This window comes from Onychomys torridus, chromosome 4 (assembly GCF_903995425.1).
Source record: "Onychomys torridus chromosome 4, mOncTor1.1, whole genome shotgun sequence".
NCBI classification, from domain to species: Eukaryota; Metazoa; Chordata; class Mammalia; order Rodentia; family Cricetidae; genus Onychomys; species Onychomys torridus.
In genome coordinates this window covers 132,693,887-132,706,015 of record NC_050446.1, presented here as the reverse complement: position 1 = coordinate 132,706,015, position 12,129 = coordinate 132,693,887, and the positions used below count along the sequence as shown (strand labels likewise).

At 42.5% G+C, this 12,129-nt stretch overlaps 1 protein-coding gene across 3 annotated transcripts in view; it reads right to left on the bottom strand.

Moving 5' to 3' along the window:
* Nucleotides 1-12,129, bottom strand: part of Stx16 (syntaxin 16) — a 21,856-nt gene extending 9,727 nt beyond the window's left edge. Inside the window, exons 1-2 of one of the 3 annotated variants that reach the window (XM_036184074.1) lie at nucleotides 11,238-12,129; nucleotides 3,333-3,344 (exon numbers count right to left, since the gene is read on the bottom strand). In XM_036184074.1, coding sequence (XP_036039967.1) covers nucleotides 3,333-3,344; nucleotides 11,238-11,369 — 144 coding nt within the window. In that variant the 5' untranslated portion in view covers nucleotides 11,370-12,129. The remainder of the gene's footprint in view (nucleotides 1-3,332; nucleotides 3,345-11,237) is intronic. The other 2 variants (XM_036184076.1, XM_036184077.1) reach the window with 2 other exon arrangements.

Here is a 12,129-nt window from a genome sequence, read left to right as displayed (position 1 = left end):
AATGCAGAAACCCTTGGCAGTGCTCACAGCAGTGTCTGGGTTTCCTGCAGGTGTCTATCACCCTGTCTGGAGACAAATTCCTGTCCTATGGAAAAAACACATATACACCCTGTCTTATAAATCCTGCTGCTCCAAACCACAGCTCTGCATGCTTACAACACCTCACTGCATGTGCAGATTCACGCAGTGAGATCAAGGAACAGTACAGAGATCTACACCAAGTTCAACCACAGAACAAGCGCAGCTCTCACAAGCATGAGCACTCTGCATGAGCACTCAACATTCAAGAGTCCAGAAGTGACACTACAAACCATAGCCTGGCAACTCTTGCAATGGGCTGTGGATCCTGAAGCCAGAGCACAGTGACAGACAGCGTGGTCTAAGAAATCTCCAGGCTCAAGGAGGGGTAAACAAGCAAGTGGATAGAAGAATCTAGGAGTCACAACCAAATTATCTTCATCTGAGATTAAAAATAATGCTTTCAGGCGGTGGTGGCGCACGCCTTTAATCCCAGCACTTGGGAGGCAGAGCCAGGCGAATCTCTAGGAGTTCAGGACCAGCCTGGGCTACAGAACAAGATCCAGGGCAGCCACCAAAACTACACAGAGAAACCCTGCCTCGAAACAAACAAACAACAACAAAGCTTTCTTCTCATTATGAAGTTATTGAAAACACTTTCCAGATGGCACCAGAACAAAGAACACAAACCTTGGGAATCTCTTGCACTGTCTTGATAATCTCCCTAATTCACTGACTCTCCTTCATCAACATATACAAGCTAAAAAACAAAGAGGAACAACCCTGCCCATCACCATGGCTCTGAGCATGCTTGCAGACTTGGCTTCTGCAACCAAAGAGAAAATCCTTCCCCAGAGCTTGCTCCAACCTTCAGTGGATGCTGAAACCCTTGGGCATGGACACCTGCTCAAGGCCACAAGGGCTAGCTCATAGGAGTAGGTGGTTTGGGATCCTGACACTTATACCTTAAAATTTTTAATAGCTCCTATCATCTGGAAGACTATTTGTCCAAGGCAGAAAATGCAAAGACCAGGCACAGGAAACAGATATTGTCCTGGATAACACTGTGGATGGAGAATGGCCTCCTCCTTGGCCAAAACTCTATTGCATATTTCCTGAGCAGAATGGAAGCAGTGTCCCCAGGGTCCTCAGCCTGAGTAGGAGAGTGGCTAACATGTATTCCTGCAGGACTACCTGTAGGGAATAGGGGCTCTCAGATCTATGGCTTTATGCCAGGATGCCCAAGTGGCAGATGTTTACTACTCCCAGAAGACACTACTTTGAAGCCCGACCTCCCTCGGTAAAGCAAGCCTCTGGACACCTTTCCCAACAACATCCCTAGTTCCTTGTTCAGCACCTGGCACTTCACAGTAATTAACACACAATTATAATTAGCTGAATGAGTCAACAGTAAATGGGTGGAATGAATGGATGAGGTAAATAAAGTAGGCTGCGCATAATTCTGGAAGCTACACTTCATAAAGAACACGATGGCGCTGGGGAAGGGGGAAGTGAAGCGTACAGAGCTGAGAGCAGAGTGCAAGGCTGCTCAGCACACCGCACTTCCCCCAGGACCCTGTGCACAGACGCCAAGCACAAGAAATGCAAACAGGGATCCAATGCGCTGGTACACATCTGTGACTCCAGGACCTGGGCTGCCAAGAGCTGGAGACCAGCCTGGGCTACATGCTGGTCAAAACCCCCAGAGAAACCCACAAGGGTCTGCGAGCTCCTCCCAAACATGGCTAGTCTCTAGAAGCTGCCTCTACAGGAGGGACTAGAGTAAGCTGCTCACGAGGGCTGGCCTGAGGTGTTAGAACCACTTACCTGCCCTCCCACAATCACACCCCTTTCCTCGGCTGCAACCTTGCTCAGCAAGGAGGCACATCCTTATGTCCCATGTGTGTCCACCAGGGTCTATGTGTCAGGGCTTAACCTAGCAGAGGTTTCATCAGCAAATCCATCTCCATCTGCTGTGCCCCATGAGACCCACCTGCTAGCTTCACTGTGTAGAAGCAGAAACCTTACATCTTCCTCAGCCCAGGCTGGGTGCTGGCAGTGAGGATCCTGGGTGGGACAGGAAGGCCTAGCTAGCCCTGGCTACCTAGTCATTGAGCTTCAGGCTGGGGTATGTTTTAACAATGCTTCTTGTGACAGAAATGATGCAGGCCAGTGGTTAAAGGCATGTGTACAGTAGGATGGGGCTCAAAAACTGAAGCTTTCTTTTCACCCCATTCTCCTTCCCAATCTCAGGAGGGACCACTGTTAATGGAATCCCGTGTATCTTTTCAAACACATGAATATGCGTTATTCTTCTTAAAAAAAAAAAAAAAAAGGAACAGGAGTCTATCACCATTTTGCACCCTGTATCCTTCCCGGTTGACCACAGGTCAGGAAGCTCATTCCCCCTAGCCTTCATGGTGGGATTCTCATGAAGTCATAAGGATTAAAGAGTTCTGCTTTTCGCTTGACTGGCTCACAAGGAAGGATGCTTGAGTGGTGCAGTGTGTTGGCATCACCAACTGTGAGTTTAGGCTCTTCCAATACATAGCTAGAACATAACCAGGAGCAAGCACCTGCAGGATTATAAAAGGAAAGGGTCTTGACCCCTGATCTGCCTTTCTGTACAAACCAGTCTTCCCTCAGAAAAGTTCTCACTGCTCCTTCATCACCGAGACAGAAAGAGCCACTAATGTGGTCAGCAGCAGTGTCCTGCCCATCTCTTGGCCCCATTAGCAGGGCTACTGAAATCAAGTGACATGGATGGATGCATACTCTCCTCACCTTCCTGGGGAAATGCTGACAAGAAACAAAGAGGCCAAGCATGTGCTGTCAGGAAGGTCAGAAGTGGTTCCTGCAGCAGAAGCTGAAACATACAGCACCCCTGACTTCATTAGGAGCACAAGGGACTGGCCAGATGGCAGCAGCACTCGTGGCTCCATCCCTACCGGCTGGAGGCTTCCATCAGATGGCCTGCCCCTACTCTATCCCCTTTATCTCAGAAATCAGGAGCCCAGGCCATTGTCCTGTGAGCAGGCAGCTTGCTGCCCCGTCAAGCAACTCTCCCTTGTGGCTGCTTCCAAACTGAGAACTTTCCCAAAGAGTAGACATGTCTCCTAAGCATCCTTCTAGGTCACCACTTCACATGGTGTGAACACTGGTGAAATATGAAATCAGTACACTCCATACAGTAATTCCAATCAACTCTACATGTATGCCAGGGCTAGTGTCATCTATATGACCAAAGACTAAAAGAAAACAGTGTTTTATAAACTAAAATCACCCAACACACAAAAATCCCCAAAGCACAGTACCTCGTCCAGCTCCTGTGGTTGTGGTGTTGCCGTCGGGCCGTCCGGGCAGGAAAAGCAGAAAGGCATGGGCAGACAGACACACAAGGCCATCAGGTGAGGAGACACGTATCAACATACTCAAGTGACTACAAAACCAGCCCTTAAAAGGTTGCTCTGGAGTCTTCCTTCTTAGAAAAGGCTACACCAACATGTGTTTTTATTTACTGTAGTTCTTTTGGTAAAGGAGGTAATAATCTATAAATAGTTGTAAAAATTAAGAGACATTGCAAACAAGCAAAACATACTTGCTTTGTTTCACTTAAGTATAGTGGTAATTTTTATTCATAAAGATCAATTATCACTTGCAATATCACTTCTAAATTTCCTTAGAAGATAAAATAAATGCTAAAATATATAATGTTATTCTGTCATATAAATGCCTATTTTAACATTACAATCAGCTCAGCAAATGCAATGAAATAAAATATAAATAACCCACAAAACTGTCTACCAATGCATTCAGATAATATTGCAGCCACTCTACCTTAAGACTGTACAAATCAAACCCCATGGCCATGGCTCTATCCCCAGTGACATAGACATCAACAGGAATAAGAAAAAGCAATCCTGCCTGTGCTGTGATTTGGCACAGCTATGCAGAGGGCTACACAGTCCTGCAAACCAAGGAGACAATGCAGACAGGAAAAGGACCCCACTTAACCAGTGTGTAGAGGGGGCAATGGGCACTCAAGGATTAAATTTCAGTTGAAAGTTAAAGCTTCATTTTTAGACCAACGTGAAACTATCTTCTGAAGAGACAGTTACTAATGACAGATAATCTAAACAACAAGGTCCTTTATTTCCTATGGTTTCGATCATGGAAATAATTAGTGGTGAATTTCAATAATCAACTGTGTTGGTTTTTTCTATGTTTAGCAGTAAATTAAAAAAATAAATTACATAATTTTCTTATTTAAAGATTAGTAGTACAAATGAAGCTTGATTAGACACCAAAATACTATCACACAATGCTAGCAAAAAAAACTAAAAACAAAAGCAAAAACCCACCAAAAACAACAACAAAATCCACACACAAAGTAATCCCATAATCCCTCTGCTTAGAAGTCTAAGGAGAGAGCATCTTAGAGCTGAGGGCCTCTGCACTCATGCACTGCACTGGACAAAGATGTATCACACACACAGACTGCTGTGGTAGGGGCTCACGAGGTCACGTCATGGAAATATCTCATTTCATCTCACTTTGCTTTAAAAAGAAAACAAAATTTTTATTTTTAAAAAGCGTAGCAGATCCCTAGAGAGAGCACAGACATCTTTTATCAATAGTTCAGATGCAGGAGGAAGACTGCAGTGGAGCTGGAGCCCAGATCCCTTTGAGGGTCCTCCCAGGGCTTCATCTAGGGCAGCAGCACCGTGAGCCACTGCCTGAGGGGCCTTCCACCTGAGCCTGTGCTGCTGAGTTATTAGCTGGCCGCACACATCCTCTTTTCATTCCTACAATTACTAGGCGCTACGAGGTGAAATTACAATCATGAGATTCTAGGATTAAAAGCAACACTTACAAATACTCAAAACAACACTTCAAAATGTCACAGTCACAGTATTTGATGATGGCGAGGACGGGGGCAGCTCAGGTACATCAAGCCTTTCCCCATCCTACCCTCCAGCCTCTCTATTTTTATTAATCATTCCTGGAATTTTTTGCACATCAGTACTAAATTCAGAACACCACTTTTTCAAAGACCACCCTCATTCTACTTCTTAAAAATCAGGTTTTCAAAGCTCCTGCCACAAAATTACCAGGAAATTTAGTTATTTAGACCTGAGTTAAAACATAAGAATCACCATCAGGAGAGACCATAATATAGTAAAAAACAAACAAACAAAAAAACACCTTAGTACTCATCACCACCTTCTAAAACCTGTATATCATATAAACCAAGGCTTGTGATCTGCCCATGGCATGCAATCAAGCAAACATTGAAAAATTCTAAGTAGCATTTGGAATTTATAGTCTAAAGAACTTGCTACATAAAACTGAGAAGTGGAAACCCATCTGTGTTTGCTCAGGGGTCTGGAAGAGTTGAGCAAAGTGAGCTGGAAGCCCAGGTCTGTGCTATACTGATGTTTACTTTATCCCTGTTGCTGCCAAAATAAGTTTGCTTCACTTTCATCCAACAAAGCACCCTCATTCAAAAGTCAGTCTCCCTGTTCAAATGGAACCTTCCTTCACATGCAGAAAAGCAAATATATCTAAAGAGAATATACAATGATTTCATACTTGGAGCCTACAGACAGAGACATAATTCTCCAGCTTCGATGAGCAAGTTAAAACTGACTGTGGACGGCTATAAAAAGAAATAAAGAAACCAGGCTAACCTACTACAAAAGAAAAAAATGTAATAAAACAAGCCCTTCACACCCACCGGGAAGCAGCCAGGGCCACTGTGGCCCAGGTATTTACCCACAATTCCACATTCGTGAGGTGGGTGACAGGGTCAGTGCCTAACTCCTCCACCCATCACTCTTCATCTGAACCATGAGACATCCAGAACAATACAAGGTCACACATGGAAAAGGCTTGGCCTTGCCAAGCACAGAGTAAGCATTCATAAATCTTCACTAATGTCACAGTCAAGACTGAGAAAGGACCTCAGGATCCTAAAACCACAGTTAATTCTTAGGTTCCCTCCCCCCATCAAGCACACATGTTATTAAAAATAATGTGCTAGTTTCAAACTAATCTAGGAGCAATTAATTCTAGCTTCCACTTATAGACTGTGCATGCTTTTACAGCAGAATATAGATCAGGCAGTCGAAACTAACCAAGTACTCCTACCCAGGTTCAGATTTATCTCAAGATCGAATAAAACAAAAGCCACACTGTACCTTAACCAATTCAGCTTCCCCCTTTCAGTCATTCCAAGATTTGATTTTTTTATTTTTATTATTTTATTTTTAAATTATTATTTAACTTTATAAATCCATCTAAGTTCCCAAAGCCAACTGCTTGCAATTGCCTACACAAGGCACTGACTTAAAACCTGTACTTGGCAGACATGTGAAGAGTTACTTTTGCATAGTACTGGATCTACTTCTATGCATTTTCTTCAGTAGCCTTGAGCTGACTATGTTGACTATGGATTTCTCCTTTTCAATTTAAAGGTAAGGCTGTGTGCTTTGGTCAGGAGAAACAAGTATTAAAACAGAACTGAAGAAACACTGTTGAATTGATGAGGCCACCAGAGATCACCTCACTTAAAATCCTCAATTTAGCAAGGAGACAAAAAGATGTCCAAAAAGATTACATCCACAGCAGAGCAGGGCTTAGACTAAATTCCCAGACTTCCATCCCTCACTCTCCTTTCATCATACGCTGTCTATACGGCATGATGGATGCCCTAAACCTAAGGCAGGACATGGCTCCCCTAAATTACCAACAAGTGCCTTTGGCTTGGACACAAAAATCAAACCCCAGTCTGTTTTTAACAATTAGCTTTACTAATATGAACACAAAAACAGTAGAACTCAAAATTCTAAATGAGTAGAATCTTGTATAGTTGTTGTGCTTTAAAAAGAATACAGAAAAATCAGCCTTCATTCACAGGGAAGAAACTTAAAACTATTCATTTGACCCGGGGCCGGCTGAGTCTAGAAAAATCCTCCAGGGAATAAGACAGCTATGGGGTCCATATGCAGGAAGAATCAGTGTCCTATGCCACAAACACCAGGGGTCAGATCCTAGAGTGGGAGACAAACTGCTAGCATTGGTAAAGTAAAAAATGACAGCTGCCAGAATGCCATGTCCATCACAGACAAGTCCAGCAAAGAAATGTGAGGGTTCCACAAAAAGGGACAATTGGGCCAAAGGCCTTTAGGTCTATTCTGGTCCTTGGGTTGTTGTTGTTGTTGTTGTTGGCTTGTTTTGCTGCTTGAAAGTCCTCCTTAAATCCCTCCTTATTTGTGACACATTTACCGGTACCTAGCCATAAATCTATGTGCATACATAGCCTCCTACTGAAGCTATCACCAACAAACCTGTAGTTTTCTCTTCAAATCACAATTTTAAAAGTATGGGCTTATTGTTTTTTAAATGTTCAGGCTTCTATTGTGGTTTGTTTTGAGTTATATAAGATATGCACATCCACATGCTACTTTGTAATCCATTTCTGTAATGTTGTCCTCAAATAAGGATGTGAAAGCTCAATATTAAATTTTTAAATTTAATTATTAAATTTTAAATTTTATTATTTTAGATATTTGCTTTTAATTACATATGAGACAACAAACACACTAAAATCAATGTCTAAAGTTTTCCCGTTTAATTAGAAATTTAAAATTACAGGTAATGATTTTTAAAAATTAAATTCTCAGGTGTGGCTATTTCCCCTTTAATTATGTAAGTTTAATACACATTTACAAATTGTCTCTTTTGTCTTACATGACTAAGACAAATTATATACTTTTTAAATTTTTATTTGTAATTTCTCCAAGCTTAAAAATGTGCTGAGAAAAATGCAAAATGGTAAAATGTCCCTGACATACAAATGCATAACTAGATTTAACAATTAAAAAATGTTTTGCGCTGGGCGGTGGTGGCGCACACCTTTACTCCCAGCACTCAGGAGGCAGACCCAGGTGGATCTCTGGGAGTTCGAGGCCACCCTGGGCTACCAAGTGAGTTCCAGGAAAGACGAAAAGCTACACAGAGAAACCCTGTCTGGGGGAGGGGGGGAAGCAAAACAAAACAAACAAACAAACAAACAAAAAATGTTTTGCAGCCAGGCATGGTGGTGCACACCTTTAATCCCAGCACTCGGGAGGCAGAGGCAGGTGAAGATGGGGGGGGGAAGCAAAACAAAACAAACAAACAAACAAACAAAAAATGTTTTGCAGCCAGGCATGGTGGTGCACACCTTTAATCCCAGCACTCGGGAGGCAGAGGCAGGTGAAGATTCACCTGTGAGTTCGAGGCCAGCCTGGTCTATAGAGCGAGATCCAGGAAAGGCGCAAAGCTACACAGAGAAACCTCATCTCAAAAAAACAAAACAAAACAAAATGTTCCGCTCTTTTGCTTCCTCTATTTTTGAGAACAGAATATATAAAATAAATGCTATTTCAATATTAAACATCTCCATAGATATCTAATAAAGTTAGCAAATTTAATTATAATTATTTGGATAACCTAATATCATCTAATATCTTGTCCATAGTCAAAGCTGAGTGATAAAGTTTTGATTTACCACTCGGTTTTGAAATTTGCAAGTCAAAATGTGGTTTTCAAATTTCTCTGCGCCAGAAGCACGGTATGAACAATGCTGGAGTTTCTAAAAATTGTCTTAAGCATATCTTTTTCTTCAACATATTTATAATGCTTTCTTGATTTCCAGAAGTTATAAAAAAATTGTAATCTCTGTTAATATCTTGACATTCTTGATTATTTTATGTGCAGAAATAATTTGTGGGAAAAAAACCTTATTAAAAAACTGAAAATATAACAATTTTAAACAGATTTATAGCATGCATTTGTTTTTTTTTCATGAACAATATTAAAATATAGAAATGTGGAAATGTGTTTTTGTCTTTTAAACTCTAACTTAGGCAAACTATTTCTGTTGAATTACAAAAATCTGTTTTTTGGAGTAGTCCAAACTGATCATGCAGGTATATCTATAGACCTGACTCCTTTTAGTCATCTAAGAAAAATGCCAGAGGCACAGTATTATAATTATAATTATACAGTAGTATAATAAAAGCATTCAGTATTTTCAAAAGCATGACATAGGAAAATATTTTTAATGTTCTTAACTTCAACATGAATTTTAGTTGCATTTATAAATCACTTTCAAAAAGCTGTCCGAATCTGCTAAATAGATCTGTGTATCTGTTGACATTATCTGCTTTTCCAAACCATACCTATAGCTAAGCATTTTAAATTATTTTATTCCACAAATATTTAGACATACAAACAGACACATATTCAAATAGTTTAACTTAGAAAAACATTTAAAAAGCAGCTGGACTCAACAACGCCGTTTTGAAAAGCTGCCTGTCTGAGACACCGTGTTATTAAACTCTCTGAATTAATGGCTAATTTTTTTTCTCATGTTACCCAAATGTTCAGGGTGCTTTCAACTTACAGAATTAAATTTTTAAAAACAAACAATATATTTTTCAACAATTAAAATTGAGATCCTAGAAGCTTTAACATGGGTTTAGTTCTGGGGTTTTTGTTTTTTTTTTTCCCTTCCCCAGGCGGTAGCATAAAATTAAGTCATAAAAGGCAGGCGACTCTTTTTTAATATAAGTGAAGACCCAACAGCTGTATTATTCCGTCTCCACTCATTATTTCTCGGCATATTTCTGGAGACTCTTTTCAAAAACCGTGTTAGAATGAACCCGTTTCCATGCTAAGATTTTTTTTCCTACTTATTTCTATGTAATATTATTTCTTTCAGTTTACAAATGTAAAAATCCTTCAAATATAAACAAAAGCCCCGCACACTCAGAGCCAGTTTTCTATACCTTGTAACCAAAATTTACACCCTTCATCCTTTTATTCTTAAAACTGCTCACACGGCTTAAAATCCTTTTTCTGTGAATAATATGGCCAAACATAATTTCCACGGTGACTTAAAAAAGCGACAACTGTCTTGGCAACACATTGACAATCACGACACAGAGCTTAATTTTTCATTAGCACTTCGATAAATGATAAAAGAAATACATGAAAAGGCAATACAGCATCTAAAAGGCGGGAAAGGTGCAGGGTTTCACAAATCGTACTTCAAATACAACCTCCTAAGGTCTTGGGGTGACTGTTCATTCCCCTATGTTCCAAGACTGCGTCCATTCAATCGTTCCCTTTACAATTAAAGGTATTACAAAGCTAACAATATTCATCTAGTTGGACCATTCAGACCTGCTCCCTATCTGAGAGGGCAGTAAACTGAGGCTCAGGAAGTCAAAGCCTCCATCAAAAACAAACCAAATACAGCAATCTTTCTGGAACATTGCTTTGAAAAAGAACAACAACAAAAAGCCCCACTACTGCTAGACCTAGTTCCGGTCAATAAAATCAAAAGCCATCTGCTATTTTGGGGGATTAATTTTCACATCCACATCATGCTTTTTAAAAAAAAGTTCGAATGGAGGGGAAAGCTTAATTTCCTGTGTGGGAAATGGAAAACAAAGTGCTGGGCACCTTGCAGTCTCACCAACATGAACCCCCGGAAAAACAGCAAAGCAATTATTCTTGGGGTGTATGGTTACACCGAGGACTAGGCCATTTTAGGAAAAATGGTGGGAAAAGAAAATCACACACACACCCCAACTCCTTCCTGGGGGAGGGGGGCACACACACCCCAACTCCTTGCTGGGGGAAGGAGGGGTGACAGTTTTCTCTGCAAGGATTTGAGTCAGCTAACCAACCACCAGGCTCAAGGAATCAAAGTGAGGCCATTTCAGGAGGGCGGGCGGCGCGCAGGAGGGGGTGGGGAGTGGGGGGAGGGGGAGGACTCCAAACAAAACAAAACAAAAAGGTTGGAGAAAGGCCTAGATTCCAAGTCCTCATGGTTAAAACATATGTAAATTGAAGCTGCTTGTCGTGCTGTGACGACGGGAGATGGGGGAGGAGGACTAGGAGGCCCATGGAAGTGAAAAGGGTAAAGTAAGGTAGAGCAGAGCTTGATACTGTGGTCCCCACTGGGGGCTGTAGGTGCCCCATGACCCCTGGCCAAGGAACCCTTCCACTTAGTATCACTCCTAATCGTCGTTGTCTTGTTCTTTTTTCTTCCTTTTTTTTTTTCTTTTTTTCTTTTTAGACAGAGAGACAAACAGAGACAGACAGACAGGCAGAGCCGCAGTGCACACTGTGTGTGTGTCTGGAGAGGCCGCCAGGAGACTCACCGCAGCAATGCTACGTGAATGCAGAGGGCTGGAGGTGGTGTGACTACTCACTTGCTCGGCTAACAGCTGCCGGTTTTGGATGGAATTATTCCGCAACAACAAGAAAGCGTCGGTTAAACGCCTGGTGGCCATGTCTCACCCTTTGTGCACCCCTCTCTGGGTCCCCCACCCCTTTATATTCTTGATATTTTCCCCCCTTTCTTTCTCTAGCTCTGGCCTAGCTGGTCCGCCCTTGCATAGAAACCTCTCTTGACAAAGCCTTAGGCCAGAACAGGCGCAATTTTGCGCTCCGCCAAAGCGCAAAGACCCCTCCCCAAAATAACCTCGGCTTTCTAATTGTCTGGCTCCCCCTACCAAGGCCTGGCTCAGATCTCAAAGCACTTGAATCCCCCCAATCCTTGCGTCGAAATCCAACGTCCTGGAGACCCCTCCCCAATCCGACCGCGGATGTGCAAGCGTCAAATCCACCAATCAGGAGAGAGAATGGAAAAGACCCCTACCCACTCATTTCCTAGGACCGCCCCCAAAGATTTTGGCCTTCTAGCCTTAACTTAGCGCCTGCGTGTCTGGCATGTGGCTCTAACTCGGAGATTTGGTTAACTCTCCTCACAAGAGGCCTGCTCCAAACACCAAAAAGGCCCGAGCCCAAAACTACAAGGGAGCGTCTGCAGTCCCCTCCAAGTCGACTGAGCTTTCTAGGGCTCAGTGACCTGACCCCTTCCTTTCTCGGGTGGCTTGGTCCTCCACTGCCAACAGGCTGCAGGCCTCCACTAGGACCTCACGGCCTGCCTCCCCGGCCTCCGCACTCTTCTTCACCGGCACCCTCCGTCCCGGGACACGGCTGCAACCCTGCCCCAGGGCCGTTTCCGTGCTGTGGTCCCCTCCCCGGCAT